This window comes from Cebus imitator, unplaced genomic scaffold (genome assembly GCF_001604975.1).
Source record: "Cebus imitator isolate Cc_AM_T3 unplaced genomic scaffold, Cebus_imitator-1.0 Scaffold272, whole genome shotgun sequence".
Lineage (NCBI taxonomy): Eukaryota > Metazoa > Chordata > Mammalia > Primates > Cebidae > Cebus > Cebus imitator.
The window spans coordinates 2,410,727-2,429,865 of NW_016107587.1; the positions used below are offsets into that span (position 1 = coordinate 2,410,727).

A 19,139-nucleotide genomic window follows, 5' to 3' on the forward strand; every position below is an offset into this window, starting at 1 on the left:
GAATAGCTGTGTTTGCCTTTCTGCCACTTAGTCTGCTCTCACCTCCTGCGTGCAACACACTAGGAAGTGCATAGCAGTCTGCATCAATACTACGAAGTGTGTGTTGACCCAAAATCTCCTGGGCAACAGGAAGTCATTGTCCTATCTCTCTCTCCTTTCTCTCTCCTCTCTCTCTCTCTCTCTCTCTGTAGCCATATGGTTTCCTATCCCACAGCTGCAAAATTGCTATTGCTATGTTTGTTTTAAGTAATAGAACAATAGCCTTCTTAGCAAAAGAAATGACCCTTAATAATTTCAAAAAGTATGTGGTTGGGAGGCCAAGGCGGGCGGATCCCTTGCTGTTGGTAGTTTGAGACCAGCCTGTCCAACATGGTGAAACCCTGTCTCTACTAAAAATGCAAAAATTAGTTGGGTGTGGTGGTGCATGCCTATAATCCCAGCTATTCCAGAGGCTGAGGCAGGAGAATCGCTTGAACCCAGGAGTTGGAGGTTGCAGTGAGCCGAGATCACACCACAGCACTCTAGCCTGCGTGACAGAGCAAGGCTCCGTCTCAAAACAGACAAACCAAACAAACAAACATGTGGACCAAGAGTGACCCTCCAGACCGTGCGTCTAATTCTTTATCCGAGGAATGCTTCTCCTCACTTTTCCCTCACTGACTCAGGGAAGTCCAAGGCGGGGATGGCCTCCAAGTGTTTGATCCTCAGCTGTCATTTTACCAGAAGAGAAAGGGAGCTTAGTGACCTCATTGAGCCCACAGGGCTACTTTGTCATGTGGCCAGGTTGAGCTGCAAGACCTGTAGAAGGAAAATGCTTCTAAAGAGTAGCCAGGGCCGGGCGCAATGGGATTACAGTGGGATTACAGTGGCTCATGCCTGTAATCCCAGCACTTTGGGAGGCCGAGGCGGGTGGATCATGAGGTCAAGAGATCGAGACCATCCTGGCCAACATGGTGAAACCCCACCTCTACTAAAAAACACAAAAATTAACTGTGCGTGGTGGCATGCGCCTGTAGTCCCAGCTATTTGGGAGGCTGAAGCAGGAGAATTGCTTGAACCCGGGAGGCGAAGGTTGCGGTGAGCCAAGATCGCACCACTGCACTCCAGAGATGCAGCCTGACCGGGCACGGAGGCTCAGGCCTGTGATCCCAGCACTCTGAGAGTCCGAGGCCGGTGGGTCACTTGAGTCCAGGAGTTGAAGACCAGCCTGGGCAACATGGTGAGATCCTGTCCCTAGAAAAAAAAAATAGCCAAATGTTGTGGCACACATATGTAGTCCCAGCTACTTGGGAGGATGAGTTGGGAGGATCATCTGAGCCTGAGAGGTCATTGAGAAGAGGCTGCAGGGAGACGTGGTCACAACACTTCACGACTCCCAGGCAACAGGGTGAGAGCTTGATTTAAAAAAAAAAAAAAAAAAAGGCAGCCAGGAACGCGGTGGTCTTTTCAGGTTTCCTTTTTTCAGGTTTAACCTTAACCGCAGATTCTGCCTGGGCCTTGTCCCTTTTCCCTTCTTTCCCTTAGCACGGTTGGGAGTTGAAGGCTGTGGTAAGTGTATGCCAACAGGGACACAGGTGAGGGAGGCGTGGGCTGGGCAGAGGCTGGGTGGGAGGATTTGCTGCCTGGGCTTTTTTTCACCCTGGAAAACAGACAGAACAAAAGAAGCAGCTTGGGTTTCTATCTCATGGGAACTCTAATCTCGAAGGGCTTGGATTTGATTGCCGTCGGCGATGGGTCCACGAGGAGAGCACAGCTTGGGAAGGCTTCTGAGGACATGAGCTGGCAGCTCTCTTTTCAATACCTAGAGAGAGTGAGTTTGCAGCATAGATTTGCAGGACTGGTGGCCGCAAGCAGAGACAGTTTTCCAAACCTCTTGTATGAAGTCAGCATTTCTGGTTTCTAAGGAGCCAGGTTTAATAAATCTATAGCAAGTTAGTTTCTCAGTCATCCTTCAGTCATGAAATGCATTGTGGTGCACACACAGGGGTTTAGATTTACGCAACCCAAGTGTAGGTATATTCTTTACTTTCAAATAAAGACTCATAGGGACATCATATCGCTGAATCTCCTCTTGACAAGCATGGTATTTCAGAAACTCTTGGCAGCCCTTCCAGTTCAGTATTGGGCTTGGCTCTCGTTTTGGTCCAAGTCAAAGCAGCTGAGGGGGTTCTATCCCAGTGTGTCAGGGGGACCTGTCATAGGCATGTCCTCTGCTTGGTTCCAGATTTAACCCTTGAATGATTCGGGGGCTTTTAGTGCACGTCCCATCTCAGACGCTGACTTGGAAGTGACGGAAGGGCCATAGTTTCTCTCTCCTCTTGGGTACGGGGCTAGAACAGCTCCCCCAAGCACACTTTGATCCTCACTGATGTTCATGTGATTCAGGGGCAGCTTGTCTAGGAGGGGTGTGGACCACCTGAAAGCCATGAGATGGAAGGAGTGCAGAGTTCTGGCATCAGAAGGTGGTACTGCAGCTTAACCGTGGGATTCCAACACATCTGCCCGCCAAATCCTCATGTCCTCATCACCATCCCTATGTTACCAACCTGTAACGTGTAATGTAGGGAAGGTGATGTCTGCTTACTGAGGTTTCCGCTGGGCTTCATGTAGTGCTCTCCAGGGTCGTGCTATGGAAGCTGCTGAGCACCACATGCCTTGGAGGTGGCCAGGTCTGGGTTTGCACATCTGGGCTGGAGGCAGGAGGTGGACAGATGCGTGTCTGGGGCTGGGGATGCGAGTGAGTGTTGAGCTCTCTGTGTTCCTGGAGGGTGGCCCTGACACATGCGGGGTCTCACCTCGATTTTAAGAGGGTGTAGACTTACATAGAAAATTGACTATGTTGGGGGACAGGCTGAGTTCCTCCTTTCTGCCCCTCTTCCCAATGCAGAGGTTAAGGAAGGAGTTTCTCTGTGTGATGCTGGGGTACTTTACAGGAAGTTGCATTTCCAAACACTTCATGTAAGCAACTTTGTGCAATTCAACACTCTTTCTGACTCTTAACCAACTCAGGTTCTCGGGCCTCCATGTGGTAATAGCATAGATTACAGTTTCCTGTATTGGCCTTGACCTTAGAAATTATATAACTATTGATTTAAAGGTTATTTTTTTTTTTGTCAGTGGTTGCAATTTGTATGGTTTCGGGGTTTGAACACTGGAGTTACTATATCAAGGCATATAATACTGAATTGGATTCAGAGATTATTGGATTGAGAAGAGATGGTGGGTTTGTCTGATCTGCCCTGCTTACTCTGCAGCTGAGGAAATGGGTCTTGGGTTCCATCAGGGACAGCAGAGTCCTTGTGCTTTCCGAGACCCTTTCCCCCTTCCCTCCTGCTGTCAGGGCCCCTGCCGGAAAGACAGTGACACTCCTACCCCATCACAGTGGTGCCAGCAGCGAGCAGTCACGTATTTGTGTGGTGGTCATCTTGGAATGATGTGCAGTGTGAGAGTTAAATTGTATTGCCAGTGAGTTACCATAATGCTTGTTTATATGTTAAGTTACATGCCAGTGTTTCCCGGTAAAATGCTAAGCATGATGTAGGGTCTGAAGCGACAGCACACTTGTAGGAACTGGGCCAGTGTACTCCAGCATCGCATTGTGATGGGAGTCGCTGTGTTTTGGATGTGTGTGGTCTGGTCAAGATGTGGGGGACACATATAGTCAGATCACGGTGGGTTCATGGAAGACCCAGGACCATGGTTGGTCGAACCCCTTGCTGTTCTCCCCTGAGATGTTGGCTTATTGAATACTTTTTGAAGTAAATGGGACCCCGATTAAGCCCAGTTTCCCCATGAATTCTATTAGGATTGCATCTGTGCTGCTTTAATTTGAGTCTTACATGTACAGATTGTATAAATTAACCTGCAGTACATTTAGTGCATTCAGTTTGCCTCTGAGATTGTATTCTCTCTCTCTCTCTATATATATATATATATATATATATATATATATATTTTTTTTTTTTTTTTTTTTTTTTTTTTTTTTGAGACAGAGTCTTGCAACCCAGGCTGGAGTACAGTGGCATGATCTTGGCTCACTGCAACCTCTGCCTCCCGGGGTTCAAGCAATTCTTGTGCCTCAGCCTCCTGAGTAGCTAGGATTACAGGTGTGCATCACCACTCTGGCTAGTTTTTGTATTTTTAGTAGAGATGGGGTTTCACCACGTTGGCCAGGCTGGTCTTGAACTTCTGACTTCAAGTGATCCGCCCTCCTCGGCCTCTCAAAGTGTTGGGATTACAGGTGTGAGCCACCGTGCTTGGCTGTATTCTAAATACTTTTTATACACACTGACAAGTTGTCCTCTGAACTCTTGCATCTGTTTGTATTTCACCAAAACTTTAAAAAATGTTTTCAAAAATTTTATTTTTGTTGTTCTGCTAAGCAAAAAAGTAGTCTCTGGCTTTGTAGCTGTCTAGTCTCGGCTATGAAAAGCTTTGGGTAAGGGCTTTGAGAAAAATCAGAGGAACAAGTTTAGAGCCTCCTATTGCTTTATGGGAACAGGCAGGGGGGTGCAGCTCAGAATTCAGGGGAGGGCAAGGTCTGGAGACCGTGGGACTTCACAGGGCCAGGTCTGCCCAGCATGGGCAGTGGCCATCTGGTGCCAGGTTGGGTTCCAAGCCATTGACAGAATTACCTCAGTGAATTTCTGGACAGCCCTGTGGGACTGGCCCTGTCTGTTACTATTCTCTCCTCAAAAGGCCAGGGACAAAGAAGTGGAGTGGCCAAGGGGCTCGCCCAGGAGACACAAAGAGGAGGCGGACCTGAGGCTAAGCTCGCTGGCATCGTGCTGTAGAACTGAACAGCACGCCCCTAGATCTTGGGAGGCTGAGATGATGATCCCTGCGGTTTTGGGACTGGAGCTAGGCTTTTTGCTGGTATGATTTCAGGAAAACATCTGTCTTGTTGGTCTCTGAGATATCCATAGAATTTGTTTTCTGTTCATTTCTTGCCAAAGGAGTCCAGGTCAGCTGCACCTGCCTGAGTGGGTCCCCAGGTGTGATCGGGGATGTTGATGCCTCTGATGGGGGTGTCTGTGTGCCCGCATTGATGGGGAGCGGGAGGGGTGCCGGATGCTCTGCGTTCCCCCGCTCGGACGTCTCTGGGCTTCCGTGTGCAGCATTACCTGGCTTGTGGCAGAAAAAGCCTTTAAGGGTGCCCTGTATGGGGTGTCTGGGTTTCGCCACCCACCTCCCATCTGACGAGATCGCTTCCCTCTCTGAGCCCCAATTTGCTCACTTCTGAAGCAAATTGGAGCACCTTCTTACTCATAGTTGCAGCCCATTTTTCCTGAAATAACAGATCTCTCTCACCTGTCTCCGTAGTATATAACGTAACCCTTACACACTCGGAAGGATTATATCAACTATAAAATAATTATAATCCGAGTCTTTTCCCCCTGTCGAATAGGCTCTTTAAAAAAGAGTGGGTATGATTGAGAATTCCTGAAAGTCACTCATTAATTGGTTCTTTCAAGTAAATAATAGCAGCCATGAGAGTCACAGTGCTGATGTCACCGGCACCTCTGTGTTGGAGGGCAGGGCACTCTTTGTAGGCTGAGCGATGCCTACCTTGCCCTGACTGCAGGGTGGTCTCACTGGCCCCCATGGAAGCTTGTCCTGATGCTGGTTAGTGGCATTGTGTCCTCTGGTGACCTGAAGCACATGATACGGTGTAGACCCGCCCAAGGTGATAAGGTGGACCAGTAGTTATGATTGACTTGCTGTTTATGATTAAACCTGTGGGACAGCTGTCATTGTTCCCTCTCAGTGGTGTTTGTGCCGTGTAGACTGGCAGGGAAGGAAACTTCAAAATGACACTTGTTTTGTTATTTTCAGGTTCCAGGGAGTTCCACGCTGTCCACTTCTCTCTGCCGTGATAAACCTGTGGGGTGAGTTTCTGTGTGAGTCGTGCATCCCTGTGTCTCTGGCTGTAGGTCAGCTCTCCACAGAGAAAACGTGGGCATGGCGTCATTTTATTCTGCAGAAATCATAATTTCTGTTTTGGTTGTAAACATTGCCAATCAAAGGTGATACAGGTCAAATTTTCTTTTTTCTTGAGACATAGTCTTGCTCTATCACTCAGGCTGGAGTGCAGTGGTGTGATCTCAGCTCACTGCAACCTCTGCCTCCCGGATTCAAGCAATTCTTTGCTTCAGCTTCGCGAGTAGTGGGGATTACAGGCACCCACCAACATGGCCGGCTTATTTTTGCATTTCTAGTAGAGATGGGATTTCACTGTCTTGCACAGGCTGATCTTGAACTTCACAGGTCAGGTTTTCTATCCGTTTTCTAAATGTTCTGTCAGGGTCAGAAGCCCAGCTGGTAGAAACGTTTGTGATTGTCTTTGAGTAAATAATTCCACTGCTGAGGCTTGATTGTGGAAGTGTCACTTTGGGGGAGATTCCAGGTTTGATCAGGGTGTACTGGCAAGAGCCCCTTAGAGCAGATGACGGGGGCCCCGAGCCAGTGCCCCGAGCCAGTCAGTGTCTTCTGGAGAGGCCCTCACTGTGGAGCCTCATGACCGTGGGTAGATCTTTATTTCTGTTTTAACAATGTTGAAAACATTTGAATTGGACTTAAATTCATGTCGGATGAATAAGATAGAGGAAAAAGAAATCCTTGGGAATTGTTTGGATGCTGATTTGAACAAATCAACTTTAAAAAATAAATGTATCAGCCTGGTGTGGTGGTCCACTCCTGTAATCCCAGCACTTTGGGAGGCCGAGGTGGGCAGATCACAAGGTCAGGAGATTAAGACCATCCTGGCTAACATGGTACAACCCCATCTCTATTAAAAATACAAAAATTAGCTAGGCGTGGTGGCATGCACCTGTAACAGCTACTCGGGAGGCTGAGGCAGGGTAATTGCTTCCACCCAGGCGGCGGAGATTGCAGTGAGCTGAGATTGCGCCACTGCATTTCAGCCTGGTAACAGAGAGAGACTCTGTCTCAATAAATAAATAATAATAAATTTAAGAAGCATAGTATTGGATGTTTGATGTTACTATTTCTTTTTGAGTTGTGATAATGGCATTGTAGACATTTTAATTAAAAAGTGTCCTTTTGGAAATTAATGCTACAGGATTTATAAATGACATTACATAATATCTGGGATTGCTTTAGAGCAGCAAAAGTAATGGAGAAGATCTCTGGGGGTTTTGATGGACAAAGGCTGGCCGTGTGTTGGTAATTTTTAAGTTGGGTGATGGACACATGGAGGTTTGCAAAATGGTTTTATATGGTTTTGAATTTTTCTAAAATTTAAAAAAGGAGAGAAACACATGGGAGTAGTAAAAATGAAAACCCCAAAGCTGGTTGGTGGAAGCGCTGTGGAGGGACTGAAGCACACATCCTGTGCACCTGCACCTCTGGCTTCACCTCATGGGGCCACCGATTGGGTACGACCCCATCCCCTCTCCCTGGATCCATTTCCACTTCCTCCTGGATACCACCCTCAACCCTAATGTTAGGAGCCCTCCTGGGAGGGGCTCAGGCCTCCCAGGGACCCTCAGGGCTGGTGGAGAAGCTGTGGTCTGTGGGAGGCTCTTGTCTCCGAGTCACCCTGGGTGCCTGGCTCCCACACTGCCAGTCTTCCCCAAGTCCTCAGCCTGCTGGCCATGATGTGGCCATTTCTGCCCTGTTCCCTCCTCCGCAGTCTTCACCTCACATGTGGGTGCCTTCCCTGGCCACCTGTGCACATGGTCGGGTGACCAGCCGCACATTCTACCCTGCATCCACCTGGCCTGGGGTTAGGTGAGGTTAGCCCCGCCGAGCTCTTAGCCTTCTGATGGGAACCCACTGAGATGCTCCTCAGTAGAAGAAAGGCCGCTTTGATTATGCGGCTGCTGAATTCCTCCCCAGCTTGTCCCCTCTCCTGGGTGAGATCCTGCCTCCTCCTTGGGCCTGCAGGGTCCTCTGTGACCATAGACGGCCAGCTCACCAGCCTCATCTTTGGCCGCACCTGCCCCAGGATGCTGCACACAGACACGAGGAGCTACCCCTGCTTCCTCCCGGCTGCCTCAGGCCAACCTTGACACCTTGGAATGGGGTTGAGGCTCCCCTTCCTGGAGTCCCGCCTGGGACAGTACTCCTGCTCCCAGTGAAACCATGAAAAGTCCCTCCTGCCCTCATGCTTTTGCATCTGAGCCCATGGGTCACTGCTCTGAGCTGCTTTCTCTCTGTGCATTCCCTGCCTGCAGCTCGAAGTACCCAGTCATGCCCTGCTAGGAAAATTCGATCTTGTGCCCCTCCCTGCACTGCCCGCCGTTACGGGAACACAGCGCAGAGACGGCACACACTGTAAATTCCCACCACGGGCTGCCCAGGTGCTGGTGTGAACACCTGGAGGATGTGTCCATCGTCCTCTCCCTTTTCCAGAGGATGAATGTCTGTTGCCTCCTTACCCCATTTCTGACCTGCCCACTGCTCTCTTCCAGGCCCGTCGTCCTGAGCCCCACCATGGAGGAGGGCCACGGGCTGGACCTCACCTACATCACGGAGCGCATCATCGCCGTGTCATTCCCCGCCAGCTGCTCCGAGGAGTCCTACCTGCACAACCTGCAGGAGGTCACGCGCATGCTCAAGTCCAAGCACGGGGACAACTACCTGGTGAGTGGTGGGCGGCTCCAGGAGCCTTCAGGCAGGCTGTGCAGCAGGCACTCGGAGGGGACAGGCACCCGCAGAGCCCTGGCTTACACACGAGGGAGAAGCTGGAGAGCCTGTCACACAGCAGCCCAGGGTGCCCTGGTCCTCTGTCTCTCTGCTGCTTTGCCTGGAGAGGAGCCTCATGTATCTCTGTAGGCAGCTTTCAGGGACGCGCGACAGCTGACCGCAGGGATGAGCGCTGCCTTGTCCTGCACTTATCAGTGAGGCTGGCTCCCCAGTGCCTGGGGACATGTCCCCAGCCATCCACCCCTGCGCTCCCATGCTGCCTCCCTGATATCAAAAGGCAAACTGTGACTCTCCTCCTCAGCAAGAAATTAGGAAGACACATTAGGTGGGTGCCCAAGAAACCAGGGGCTGCCCTGCGGGCAAGGAGACAGGTAGATTTTCAAAACACACGTGTCAAGTTGTTGGTGGAGCCCACAGCTGAGGAAGAATACAGAGCAGCCTCTCACCATCTCTTGCCCTCCGATTGGCCCCTTGTTTTCTGTTCCCATGGTTGCTAGCCCCAGCAGAGGCTGGCTTCTTCTGCTGTCTGCGGTCCCTGATGGGGTTGAATGACAGCTCCTTGGCACCTTCTCTTACCTGCCTCCTTATCTATGGTAAAGCTAATCTGCCCCACAAGCCTACAAGGGAGTCATTGTCTTCTTTGCGGGTCTGCTCCAATGATTGGGGCACCACTGGCTGAGAGAAGTGTACCAGTGGCAGAGTAGGATGTGGCCCCCATCTGATGCGAGAGCAGCCCTGGCCAGGTGCTTCCTGTGTCCTGACCCCTCACCCCCGACCCTTCATTCACTCAGGCTCCTGCTCTTTCTCCCCTTGAAGCCCGTCTTACTGTGACCTGGCCGTAGACAAGCCTCCATCCTCACGTCTCTGACTCTGAAGTTAGAGGGACGTCTAGTTAATTTTTAAGGCTCTGTGCTGCTGGAACATTATTATTATTTTTTCCATTTTGCTGTACTTGAGTATTTAGGGAGGTTCCACAAACAGCTGTGATTTTTCAGTGAACTTAGGACGTGGCTCTTGGCTGGGCATGAACTCAGCCGTTTCCAGGCCTGAGCCCACTGGGCCACAAAGGAGGGACTGCCCTCCTCACCATGTGCTATCTCTCTGTTGGGTCAGTTTGTGTTGCCAGGAGCAAGACCAGGGAAGCTATTTTATACACGCGTGCACACACACACACACACACGTATGTATATGTATACATACGTGTGTGTGTGTGTACATATATATGTGTATATGTATATATCCTGTATGTTGGGATGTTTTGTAGCCATGAGAATAAAAAGATAGTAGCATGATAAATTGCCTGGTTTAATACTGTTTAACGAAGTAGAATATAGACTTTATGTGTAAGGGCTCTGTATGCCATCCCTAACTTATTTTATTTGCTTTCTATTCTGTGACAACACACGTCTGTACTTTTCAATCTTTTCTGATCCTTGGTACCTGGAAGGCAAATGTCATGTCAAAATGCAATGAATGGCTTCTTCTCCTTTCATCTATGATGTCAGTGATTTGTCTAAAAGCTTTTTGCCCCCTGATTCTTGAGTGTAAAGATTTTAAGTATTTTTTTTAAAAGTTAAAGTATTAATTTTTTAAAATATTAAAATCTATTTTATACAAGGCATTTTTCTCCTTTATAGGTGTTAAACCTTTCAGAAAAGAGATATGACCTTACGAAGCTTAACCCAAAGGTATGGAGTTCATCTCTTTATAGTCTGCATTTTGTAAAATGTAAACAGTGCTTATTTTGTGCAAAAATAATTTGCTACTAGTCTTTGTGGACTGTGACTTGATAAGGGTACTAGGAATTGTTCATATCAATTTTTAATTGCTTTTTCTTTAGTTTGAAATAGAGATTCATAGGAAGTTGTGAAAATAATACAGAGATCTCCCGTACTCCTCACCCAGTCCTTCCAGTGGGAGAATCTTACAACACTAATAATAAAATACCTAGGCCAGGAAGTTGGAGCTGGTACAGCCTGTGGACCTCACTCACATGTCCCTGGTTTTTGGGTACATGTGTGTTTCTAGGCATCATGTGTATAGATGATATATACTGTGTATATGTATGTATAGAACAAATTATACGCATGACGCTTCCTCCTCCCACCTCCTGGGATCTTTCATATGTAATGCATATTTGTATATATTTTTAATTACTTTTTTTTAGTTTGAAATAGAGATTCACCGTGGGTGGTGCCTTATTTCTGTTCGGACAGTGTTGAAAACATTTGAATTGGACTTAAATTCATATCAGATGAATAAGATAGAGGAAAAAGAAATCCTTGGGAATTGTTTGGATGCTGATTTGAACAAGTTAACCTTAAAAATAAATGTATCGGCTGGGCATGGTGGCTCACTCCTGTAATCCCAGCGTGTATATATATATAAACATATGTGTGTGTGTGTGTGTCCTATGTATGTACATATATACATCCTGTGTGTGTGTGTGTGTACAGCTAGTGCTCGACTTACGACCACAGTCGGGACCGCGGACCGGTCATAACATGATTTGGTCGTAAGTTGAGTAGGCTATATGTACAGTTGAAATGGTGCACGCGGAGATGGTAGTGCCGCCGGAAGCTGGTCCGCACTGTCGTACGCCCAGCTGGGCAACGTTTGCGCTGCCAGATGCGGAGCAGTCGTGGCTAGCGATTGTGGTCGTAAAGTTGAATGGTCGTAAGTTGCATTGGTGGTAAGTCGATCAATATCAATATATATATGTATTCTATAGATTTACTATAACAGAGAACAAATCTAAACTGCATTATATTTATGGATTTGTTCAGCCACCACAGGTAAGAGAGAAAACATTTTCATCAGCACGGGGGTCTCTTCTCCTAGTGTCTCTTTATGGTCATAGTCATTCACTCTTTCCATGATCATTTTCTTTCTTTCTTTCTTTTTTTTTTTTTTGAATTTTACTTTAAGTTCTGGGATACATGTGCAGAACGTGCAGGTTTGTTACATAGGTATACATGTGCCATGGTGGTTTGCTGCACCTATCAACCTGTCATTTGGTTTTAAGCCCCTCATGGGTTAGGTATTTGTCCTAATTCTATCCCTCCCCTTCCCCCATCCCCCATGATCATTTTCAATAGCAAAATTTGGGAGAATAATTTTAAGACTTGAGTCAACATAGGTTATGGTACATATATGTATGTATATTCTATGTGTTGAAATATTTTGTAGTCGTTAGAGTAAAAAAGCAGAATCATGATAAGTTGCCCATTTCAATACTAGTTAACAGTAGTAGAGTATAGAATTTATAATAATAGTATCTCAGTTATGCTAAATGTACATAGAAAGGGATTCATGAAAAGGTTGTAGTGGTTGGTTATCTTTGACTGGTGGCAGGGGTAGTGACTTTTCCTACTTCCTGGCAGTGTTCTGAAATTTCCAAAGATTTTACACTGTTTCTGCGACTGTCATCATAAGATAGAGCTCCTTTTCCTCCCCCTACTGGCAAAAGGAAATCAAAGGAAAAGCAACGCCCCCATGTGGCCACTGTGGGCCACTGTGGACTTGCGTGTGCCTCAGAACGCTCAGAGCTGCAGTTCTGCACAGATCCGCTGTGTCCTTAGCACATGGTGGTGATTTTCTTTGTCCATGCACTAAAATTAATCAGGGGTTTGAAGGTGCTTCCTCCTTTAGTCCTGCCTTTCCAGGAGTTTGCCTCTGCACAGCATGTGGGAGATGGCTGGCTGCACTCTCCAAATTGGTATTTTAACCTGAGTGGGAGGATTGCAGCTGGGGGCTAGGACTCCTGTTTGAGATCTCACTGGACTGCAGCCCCCTTCACACAACCTGTACCATCAGCAGCTCCCCAAAGACCTTTTTAGAATTGTCGCCCCAGCTGTGGAAGAGCAGATGAGCCCCTGGAAGAAGAGGCATCACATGGGCAGTGTAATGCTTTATTTTTTTCTTCCCAGTGAAGGATGCTCACTGAGTTTTAGGAAAGGGTCGTGCAGCATGTTCTTTGCTCCCAAATGAAATATACTGATGACGAAATAAGTCATTGTGAAATGGCCTCAGATGTTTTAGGAAATGGAAACTGAGGAAGCTCCCCTCTCTTGTTGCAGATCATGGATGTGGGCTGGCCGGAGCTCCACGCACCACCCCTGGATAAGATGTGTACCATATGCAAGGCGCAGGAGTCCTGGCTGAACAGCGACCCCCAGCACGTGGTTGTCATTCACTGCAGGGTGAGCGTGCCCACCTCTCACTCTCGGGGGTCTGGCGGGGTGTCAGCCCTTGGAGTGGAGATGGAGACCAGTGCTGCCTCTGAGCACATTTCCACTTTGAGCCGGTGTGACGTGCTTCTCGTAGGTTTGTCTTTAGGTTTTCCTAGTTGCTCATAAAGAAGCAAACAAAGGGGTAACATTATAATATTTGTGAGAAGTTGGGGTCTCCATGGGCATTGTGATCCAGGTAGTGGATTAGGAGGCCAGAAGGAGATCCCTTCCAGGGTGCTAGCTGAGATGGGTCTGCTCAGGGCCCAACAGCTGGCTGCAGAGCTGGAGGTGGAGATGATGGCCGATATGTACAACAGAATGACCAGTGCCTGCCACCGGAGGTGTGTGCCTCCTCACTACAAGGAAGCAGAGCTGTCCAAGGGCGAGTCTGTGCCTGGACCTATGTGTGTCATCCATGAGCGGGTGGGCAGAAAGTTGACAGAGTTGTCTGTGCAGGATGAAGAGCTGATGAAGAGGGAGCAGCAGAGCTCTGGGCCCGCGTGAGATCCCAGTCAGTATACACCCTGGGCTACACCCCACCCCTCCCCACTTGAATAAAAGTGCCCCCTGTTGAGTGTCATTTGCGAAGACCGCCAGGCCCAGGCTCTTGGTGGAGAGTCTTCAAGATCCCAGAGTGGTAGTGCATTCTCCTGGTGAAGGAGTATTTGTCATACTGGAATGTGACTGTGTGTGTATGTATGTGTGTATATATATATTAAAACAACTTTGTTGACACCTACCAAAAAAAAAAAAAAAAAAAGCAAAGAGTTACCATACCTCCTTAAATCTGGCTTTAGAATTTATAGGATTGGGGTCCCTGCATGTGTAGCTGGACATTTGGAACTACTGACCACGGTTAGGAGAGCAAATCCTTTCGTTTTTATTGAATTGTATTTTCTGTGGAAAACCGTCCTTTTCAGAAGAGCAGTGCACTTTTCAGATGGACTGTGCCAGACTTTCCATGCCGTCTGAGTTACGGTAGTCAGTTAATGGACTAGATGATGGCACGATGCCATTGCAGTGAACACATGGTTCTTTCCACGCAGAGCCATCACAGTGCAGATGTGGCCTGTGCATCTTCACAGAGTGTCCGGGACTGCCTGTGTGTCAGCCCTGCCAGGCCCTGTGGGTGCCGGCACCCAGGTGGATGCTGGCGGGCACTCCTCCTCCTGGCTGCTGCGGGGTCCTTCCACGCCTCCTCCTCCCACCTCCTGGGATCTTTCCTCGTAATTCCCAGCTTTCTCAGCTGCTTTGTACTGCTCCTGAAATGTGATTGGTGTTGAAAAGCGTTGGACTGAAAGCAAACTTACTGAGGGCTTAACCCTCCCGCCAGAAACTTACTATTAGAGAAAAGCTCTTATCCCAGTCACACCTTGAGTCAGGGAGGAATCCTTTGGGAAAGGATGTCTCCAGTGGGCTGGGGTCTCTGTTCGTTAAGGGGCAGCTCCCTCTATTATAGGTTCGACAAAGCATTCTTAGGACCATAAAAGTATCTAGGAGGTGTTGACGGTTCAAGATAGAAGTTTTTTTTTTTTTTTTTCTTCCAGACTCTTTCACACTAAAAGAACTGCACAGAAATCCATTGTATTATGGAATTTAGTTTGAAAGAAGCGTCCCTTTGGGTTATATTAGACTGTTAGTATATGTGCTCTGCAAAAGCACTAATGTCGGCTGGCTTGTGGGTGCTGTTTACAGCTGCAGGGCATTTGATGACCATTCGATGTGCAGGACACGTCCATCAGGGCACATAGATGTTCTTTGCTTCTCTCAGGTGTTATCTCTTTCCTCACATCGAACTTGGTCATATTATCCCCCCAGATGGATAGGTACACCCGTTAGGACTCTTTCCAAATTGTCTGTATTGACCTGATCTTTTCAAGTATTATGTTAAAATTATGGATCCTCCACCCAAATTGTGTTTTGGTGCGAACTAAAAGAGAGAGAGAGAGAGACAGACAGACAAAGACTTTTAAATAATTACAACGCTTGTTAATTAAAACAAGCTATGCTTTTCAGGCTTGGTGTGGTGATTTGGGTACAGTGAGTCTGATATTGATGGGTCATCGTTGCCCAGGATCACACAGCAGGCTGCTCTAAGCAGCACTCCTGCCCTGTGGGCCGGGGCCCAGCAGCACCCCTGGACACCTGTGGAAAGTGCAGGTCCTAGGGCGCATCCAGACTTGCTGCCAGCACGTCATCAGAACATTCTCGGAGTTGCTGGACTTGCAAAGAGCCACCCTTGGCCATTTATTCCATTTTAGTTGTTGTCCACTTCCATTTTTTGATGAAATTGAAAGAAATGATGAGATGACGTAAAACATTTGGGTCCCAGTGGGGACTGCCTAGAGCTTTCTAAAATGCACCCTTTCCCTAAGCAACTTTGGGCTTTCTGGACAGTTCTTGTTAGTGGAATTCATGGGAACAGGTTGAAACTTCTCAGAAGTGATTTGCTAATTGCTTGCCCGCTTCTGGTACCATGTAAACCATTTTTGAAATGCTTAGAAACTGTGCCCTGAGAGATAAGCCCTCTTTTAGTTTGAAATTGCTGATGTCCATGTTAACAGAAGTTCGTCATCATCACTGCGGGGGTGAAATCGCTGACACTTGCCGAAATCCGCCAACTTTGCAGAATGCGCGTTTCCTTCCACACATGCCAGGAATTTCTAGCATAGCTGGACCTGTCTCAGCCTGGACGGGAACAGAGTGAGGGTCGGTTCTGCTGTGCTTCCTGTTCTGCTGTGTGAAGCAGAGGCTTGTGTTTGTGTGGGTGTGTGCAGTCTCCTCCTCACCCCTCCACACCCTGGTTATTGATTGATCAGAAATGGTCTGCAGTTCTTTTGGGAGATTTCATCCACACCAACTTTCTGAGTCCATGAATACCCACAGCAAATTGTGCAATTAGTGATTCTATGATTTTTGTTAAGAACAGTTCCAAGTCCAAAAGAATGCTGCTTGCACTAAAATACAACAGCCCATGAGCTGATCGTGCCCTCTTCTGGTTTCTACAACCTGTGAGCTAAGAGCTGTATTTACAGCATTATATGAAGGTATCCTACTTCAGTTCCATACATAAAGTTTGAGTGGAACGTGGCTCATGTACATTCATGGCTGCTTCCCCCTACACTGCAGGGTCAGGTTTGAATAGTTGCAAGAAGACCTTGCAGCATGCAAAGCCTTAAATGCTTTCTATTGTGTTGAGAAAGACCTCATGTCAGGATGCTGCTGGCCTTGTAAAATGAGTTTGAAAGTGTTTGCATCTCTTCACCTTTCTGGCGGAGTTTGCATTCGCCTGTTTTCTGTTACTTATGACAGAAAACCTGAAACTGGGTAATTTATAAAGAAAAAATATTTATTTCTTATATTAATATTTATAGGGGCTGAGATGTCTAAGCTCAAGGGGCTGCGTCTGGTAAGAACCTTCTTGCTGTTGGGGACTCTGCAGAGCCCTGAGGCTGCACAGGGCATCACATGGCAAGGGGGCTGAGGATGCTAGCTCAGGTCTCTCTTCCTCTTCTTAGAGAGCCACGAGTCCTGCTCTTGTGATAGCCCATTAACCCATTAGTTAATTAATCCACAGATGTATTAACCCATTCATGAAGGCAAGGTTCCTTATGACCTAATCATCTTTTAAAGGCCTCACCACGACTCAGTACTGCCACACTGGGGATTAGATTTCAACATGAGTTATGGCAGGGGCCAATATTTAAACCGTAGCAAAGTTGTTTTTTTCTTTTTCTACCCCCCAATGTTTGATAGAATTAATCAGTTAAGTGAGCAGGTCCTGGGCTTTTCTTTGATGGAAGAGTTTTTATTACTGATTCAATCCCCTTACTTGTTATGGTTCTGTTCAGATTTTCTGTTTCTTCATGTTTCAGTCTTGGTAGGTTGTATGTGTCTAGGAATTTATGAGTTTATTCCAGGTTATCCAATTTATCTCCACGTAATTGTTCTTTTTTTTTTTTTTTTTTTTGTTTTTTTTTTTTTTTTGATTCTTTGTGTCTTACGTGGCATCAGTTATGGTCATGACTGCTATTTGATTTCTGATTTTGAGTCTTCTCTTTTTATGTAGTCTAGATAAAGGTTTGTCAATTTCGTTTGTATTCAGAACCCTCAGTTTTGTTTATCTTTCTATTGTTTTTCTAGTCTCTATTTTGTTTGTTTCTGCTCTGATCTTTCCTATTCCCTTCCTCTGCTAATTTGGGGTTTAGTTTGATCTTTTTCTAGTTCCTTCAGGTGCAACATTCGTTTTTTTGTGTGAATTTTCTTCTCTTTTAATATAGGCATTTACTGCCATAAACTTTCCTTTAGAACTGCCTTTGCTGCATCCGTAAGTTTTGGTGTCTTGTGTTTCTAGTTTTGTTTTTCCCAAGATATTTCGAAATCTCTCTTCTGATTTTTTTTCTTTGACCCAATAGTTATTTAGGATCATATTGTTTAATTTCCATAAACTTGTGAATTTTCCAAGATTCCTCTTGTTATTGATTCCTAGTTTCATACCACTCTGGTCAGAAAAGACATTTGAGGCCAGGCACGGTGGCTCAGGCTTCTAATCCCAGCACTTTGGGAGGCCAATGCAGGCAGATCACCTGAGGTCAGGAGTTCGAGACCAGCTCAGCCAACATGGTGAAACCCCGGCTCTCCTAAAAATACAAAAAAATTAGCTGGGCATGGTGGCATGCACCTGTATTCCCAGCTACTTGGGAGGCTGAAGCACAAGAATTGCTTGAACCCCGTGTGGCAGAGGTTGCAGTGAGCTGAGATCGCGCCGCTGTACTCCAGCCTGGGCGACAGAGTGAGACTCTGTCTCAATTTTAAAAAAAAGGAAAGGTACTGGGTAACATTGTTTTTTGGCCTCACATGCTGTCTATCCTGGAAAAGTTTCTGTGTGCATATTAAGAAGAATGCATATTCTGGTGTGATTTTCTGTATGTGTCTATAAGGTCTATTTGGTCTGAAGTGCACGTTGAGTACCCTGTTTTCTTATCGGTTTTCTGTCCATTGTAGAAAATGGGGTACCGAAGTCCCCTACACTTGTGGTATTTTTGTCTGTCCTTTCAGATCTGTTAATATTTGCTTTATATATCTGTAAATAGTGCCACAAAAGTGATCGATAATGGGGTGAATGTCACCATCACGTGTGCCTGTTTTGGCTGAGGCGTTCTTTGTAGGTGAATTGCTGTCAACTATAGCTTTATGCAAGAAACATACTAGTAGCCATACCGTAAATAACTTCATGTGCCAGGATTCAGCTGCAAAGAGTTTATCAAGTGCCTGCATTGAGTATCTTTGTAAGGCATGCTCTTGACTTTGACCAACAGAGAGGAGGATTATCCTGGGTGACATTCATGTATGACTGGGCTTATCAGAATTGTGACTTGAATTTAAACGGTAGTTTTTTTTCTCAAGAAGTTAGGGAGCTACATATTAGAGGCCCTGCCATTTTGCCTTTATGTGATTCCAGATCAGCGGTTGGCAAATATTTTTAAAAAGAGCCAGATTGTATTTTAACGCTTTGCAGGTGCCATGGTCTTGCTGCAGATACCCAGACCTGCCCCTGCGGTGAGGGTGGAAGCAGCTCTGGATGTAGGTGAACAGAGGGGAGTGTTCTATCAGACTTTATGGATGGACCCTGAAGTCTGAACTTCAGCACATTTCGCATGGCGTGGAATCTTATCTTTTCAAAACTTTTCCTCAATGGTTTGAAAATGTAAAAGCAACTCTTAGCTCACAAGTTGTGGGAAAGTAGGTAATGGGCAGAAGTAGCTCTTGGGCTGCGGTTTGCCGTCTGCTGTTGTAGGTCATGAGAGTAAGTTCTAGAAGGTGGCACTCTGGCTATGGGTGAGGGTGGCCTGTCCAGTAGTTTCTGTTTCTGCTGCTGGTGTTGCTGGCTTGCGAGCTGGGCTGTTGATGTCTGCGATTATGATTTAAGTCTTTTTCCAGAACGTCTGCCTGGGACGGTGGTCCCGCCATGTGTAATGAGTTACTTCCAGCCTAATTGGGTGAAGTGACAGGCAGCTGCTGTGTTGGTCTGCCCTCCTGGGCTTCTACAGCTGCTCCAGTTAGCACCTGCTCTTACTGTTTGCACCCAGCATGCAGATTCCCTGCTGCAGAGACTCTAGCGGCACTGGGTACTGACTCTCCCAGGCAGGAAGGCTGCAGGTAATGCTGGCCTAAACTCCAAAGCATGCTCTCTATTATTTTGTCCACGAGTGAGTCTTTTCTTGTTCTAATTACATT

At 46.9% G+C, this 19,139-nt stretch overlaps 2 protein-coding genes across 6 annotated transcripts in view; both read left to right on the top strand.

Annotated features, from left to right (window-relative positions):
* Positions 1–19,139, top strand: part of TNS3 (tensin 3) — a 315,575-nt gene that overhangs the window by 144,643 nt on the left and 151,793 nt on the right. For all 5 annotated transcript variants that reach the window (XM_017500856.2, XM_037728608.1, XM_037728609.1 and 2 more), the window contains 4 exons: positions 5,836–5,888; positions 8,436–8,607; positions 10,308–10,358; positions 12,750–12,872. In XM_017500856.2, coding sequence (XP_017356345.1) covers positions 8,458–8,607; positions 10,308–10,358; positions 12,750–12,872 — 324 coding nt within the window. In that variant the 5' untranslated portion in view covers positions 5,836–5,888; positions 8,436–8,457. The remainder of the gene's footprint in view (positions 1–5,835; positions 5,889–8,435; positions 8,608–10,307; positions 10,359–12,749; positions 12,873–19,139) is intronic.
* Positions 13,048–13,490, top strand: LOC119467266 (mitochondrial import inner membrane translocase subunit Tim10-like). The gene has a single exon (XM_037728610.1). The coding sequence runs from the start codon at positions 13,149–13,151 to the stop codon at positions 13,404–13,406; it is 258 nt and encodes an 85-aa protein (XP_037584538.1). The 5' UTR covers positions 13,048–13,148; the 3' UTR covers positions 13,407–13,490.

Bases quoted from the DNA above. Each gene is read 5' to 3' on its own strand.
- LOC119467266 (XM_037728610.1), top strand. From the start codon at position 13,149: ATGGGTCTGCTCAGGGCCCAACAGCTGGCTGCAGAGCTGGAGGTGGAG.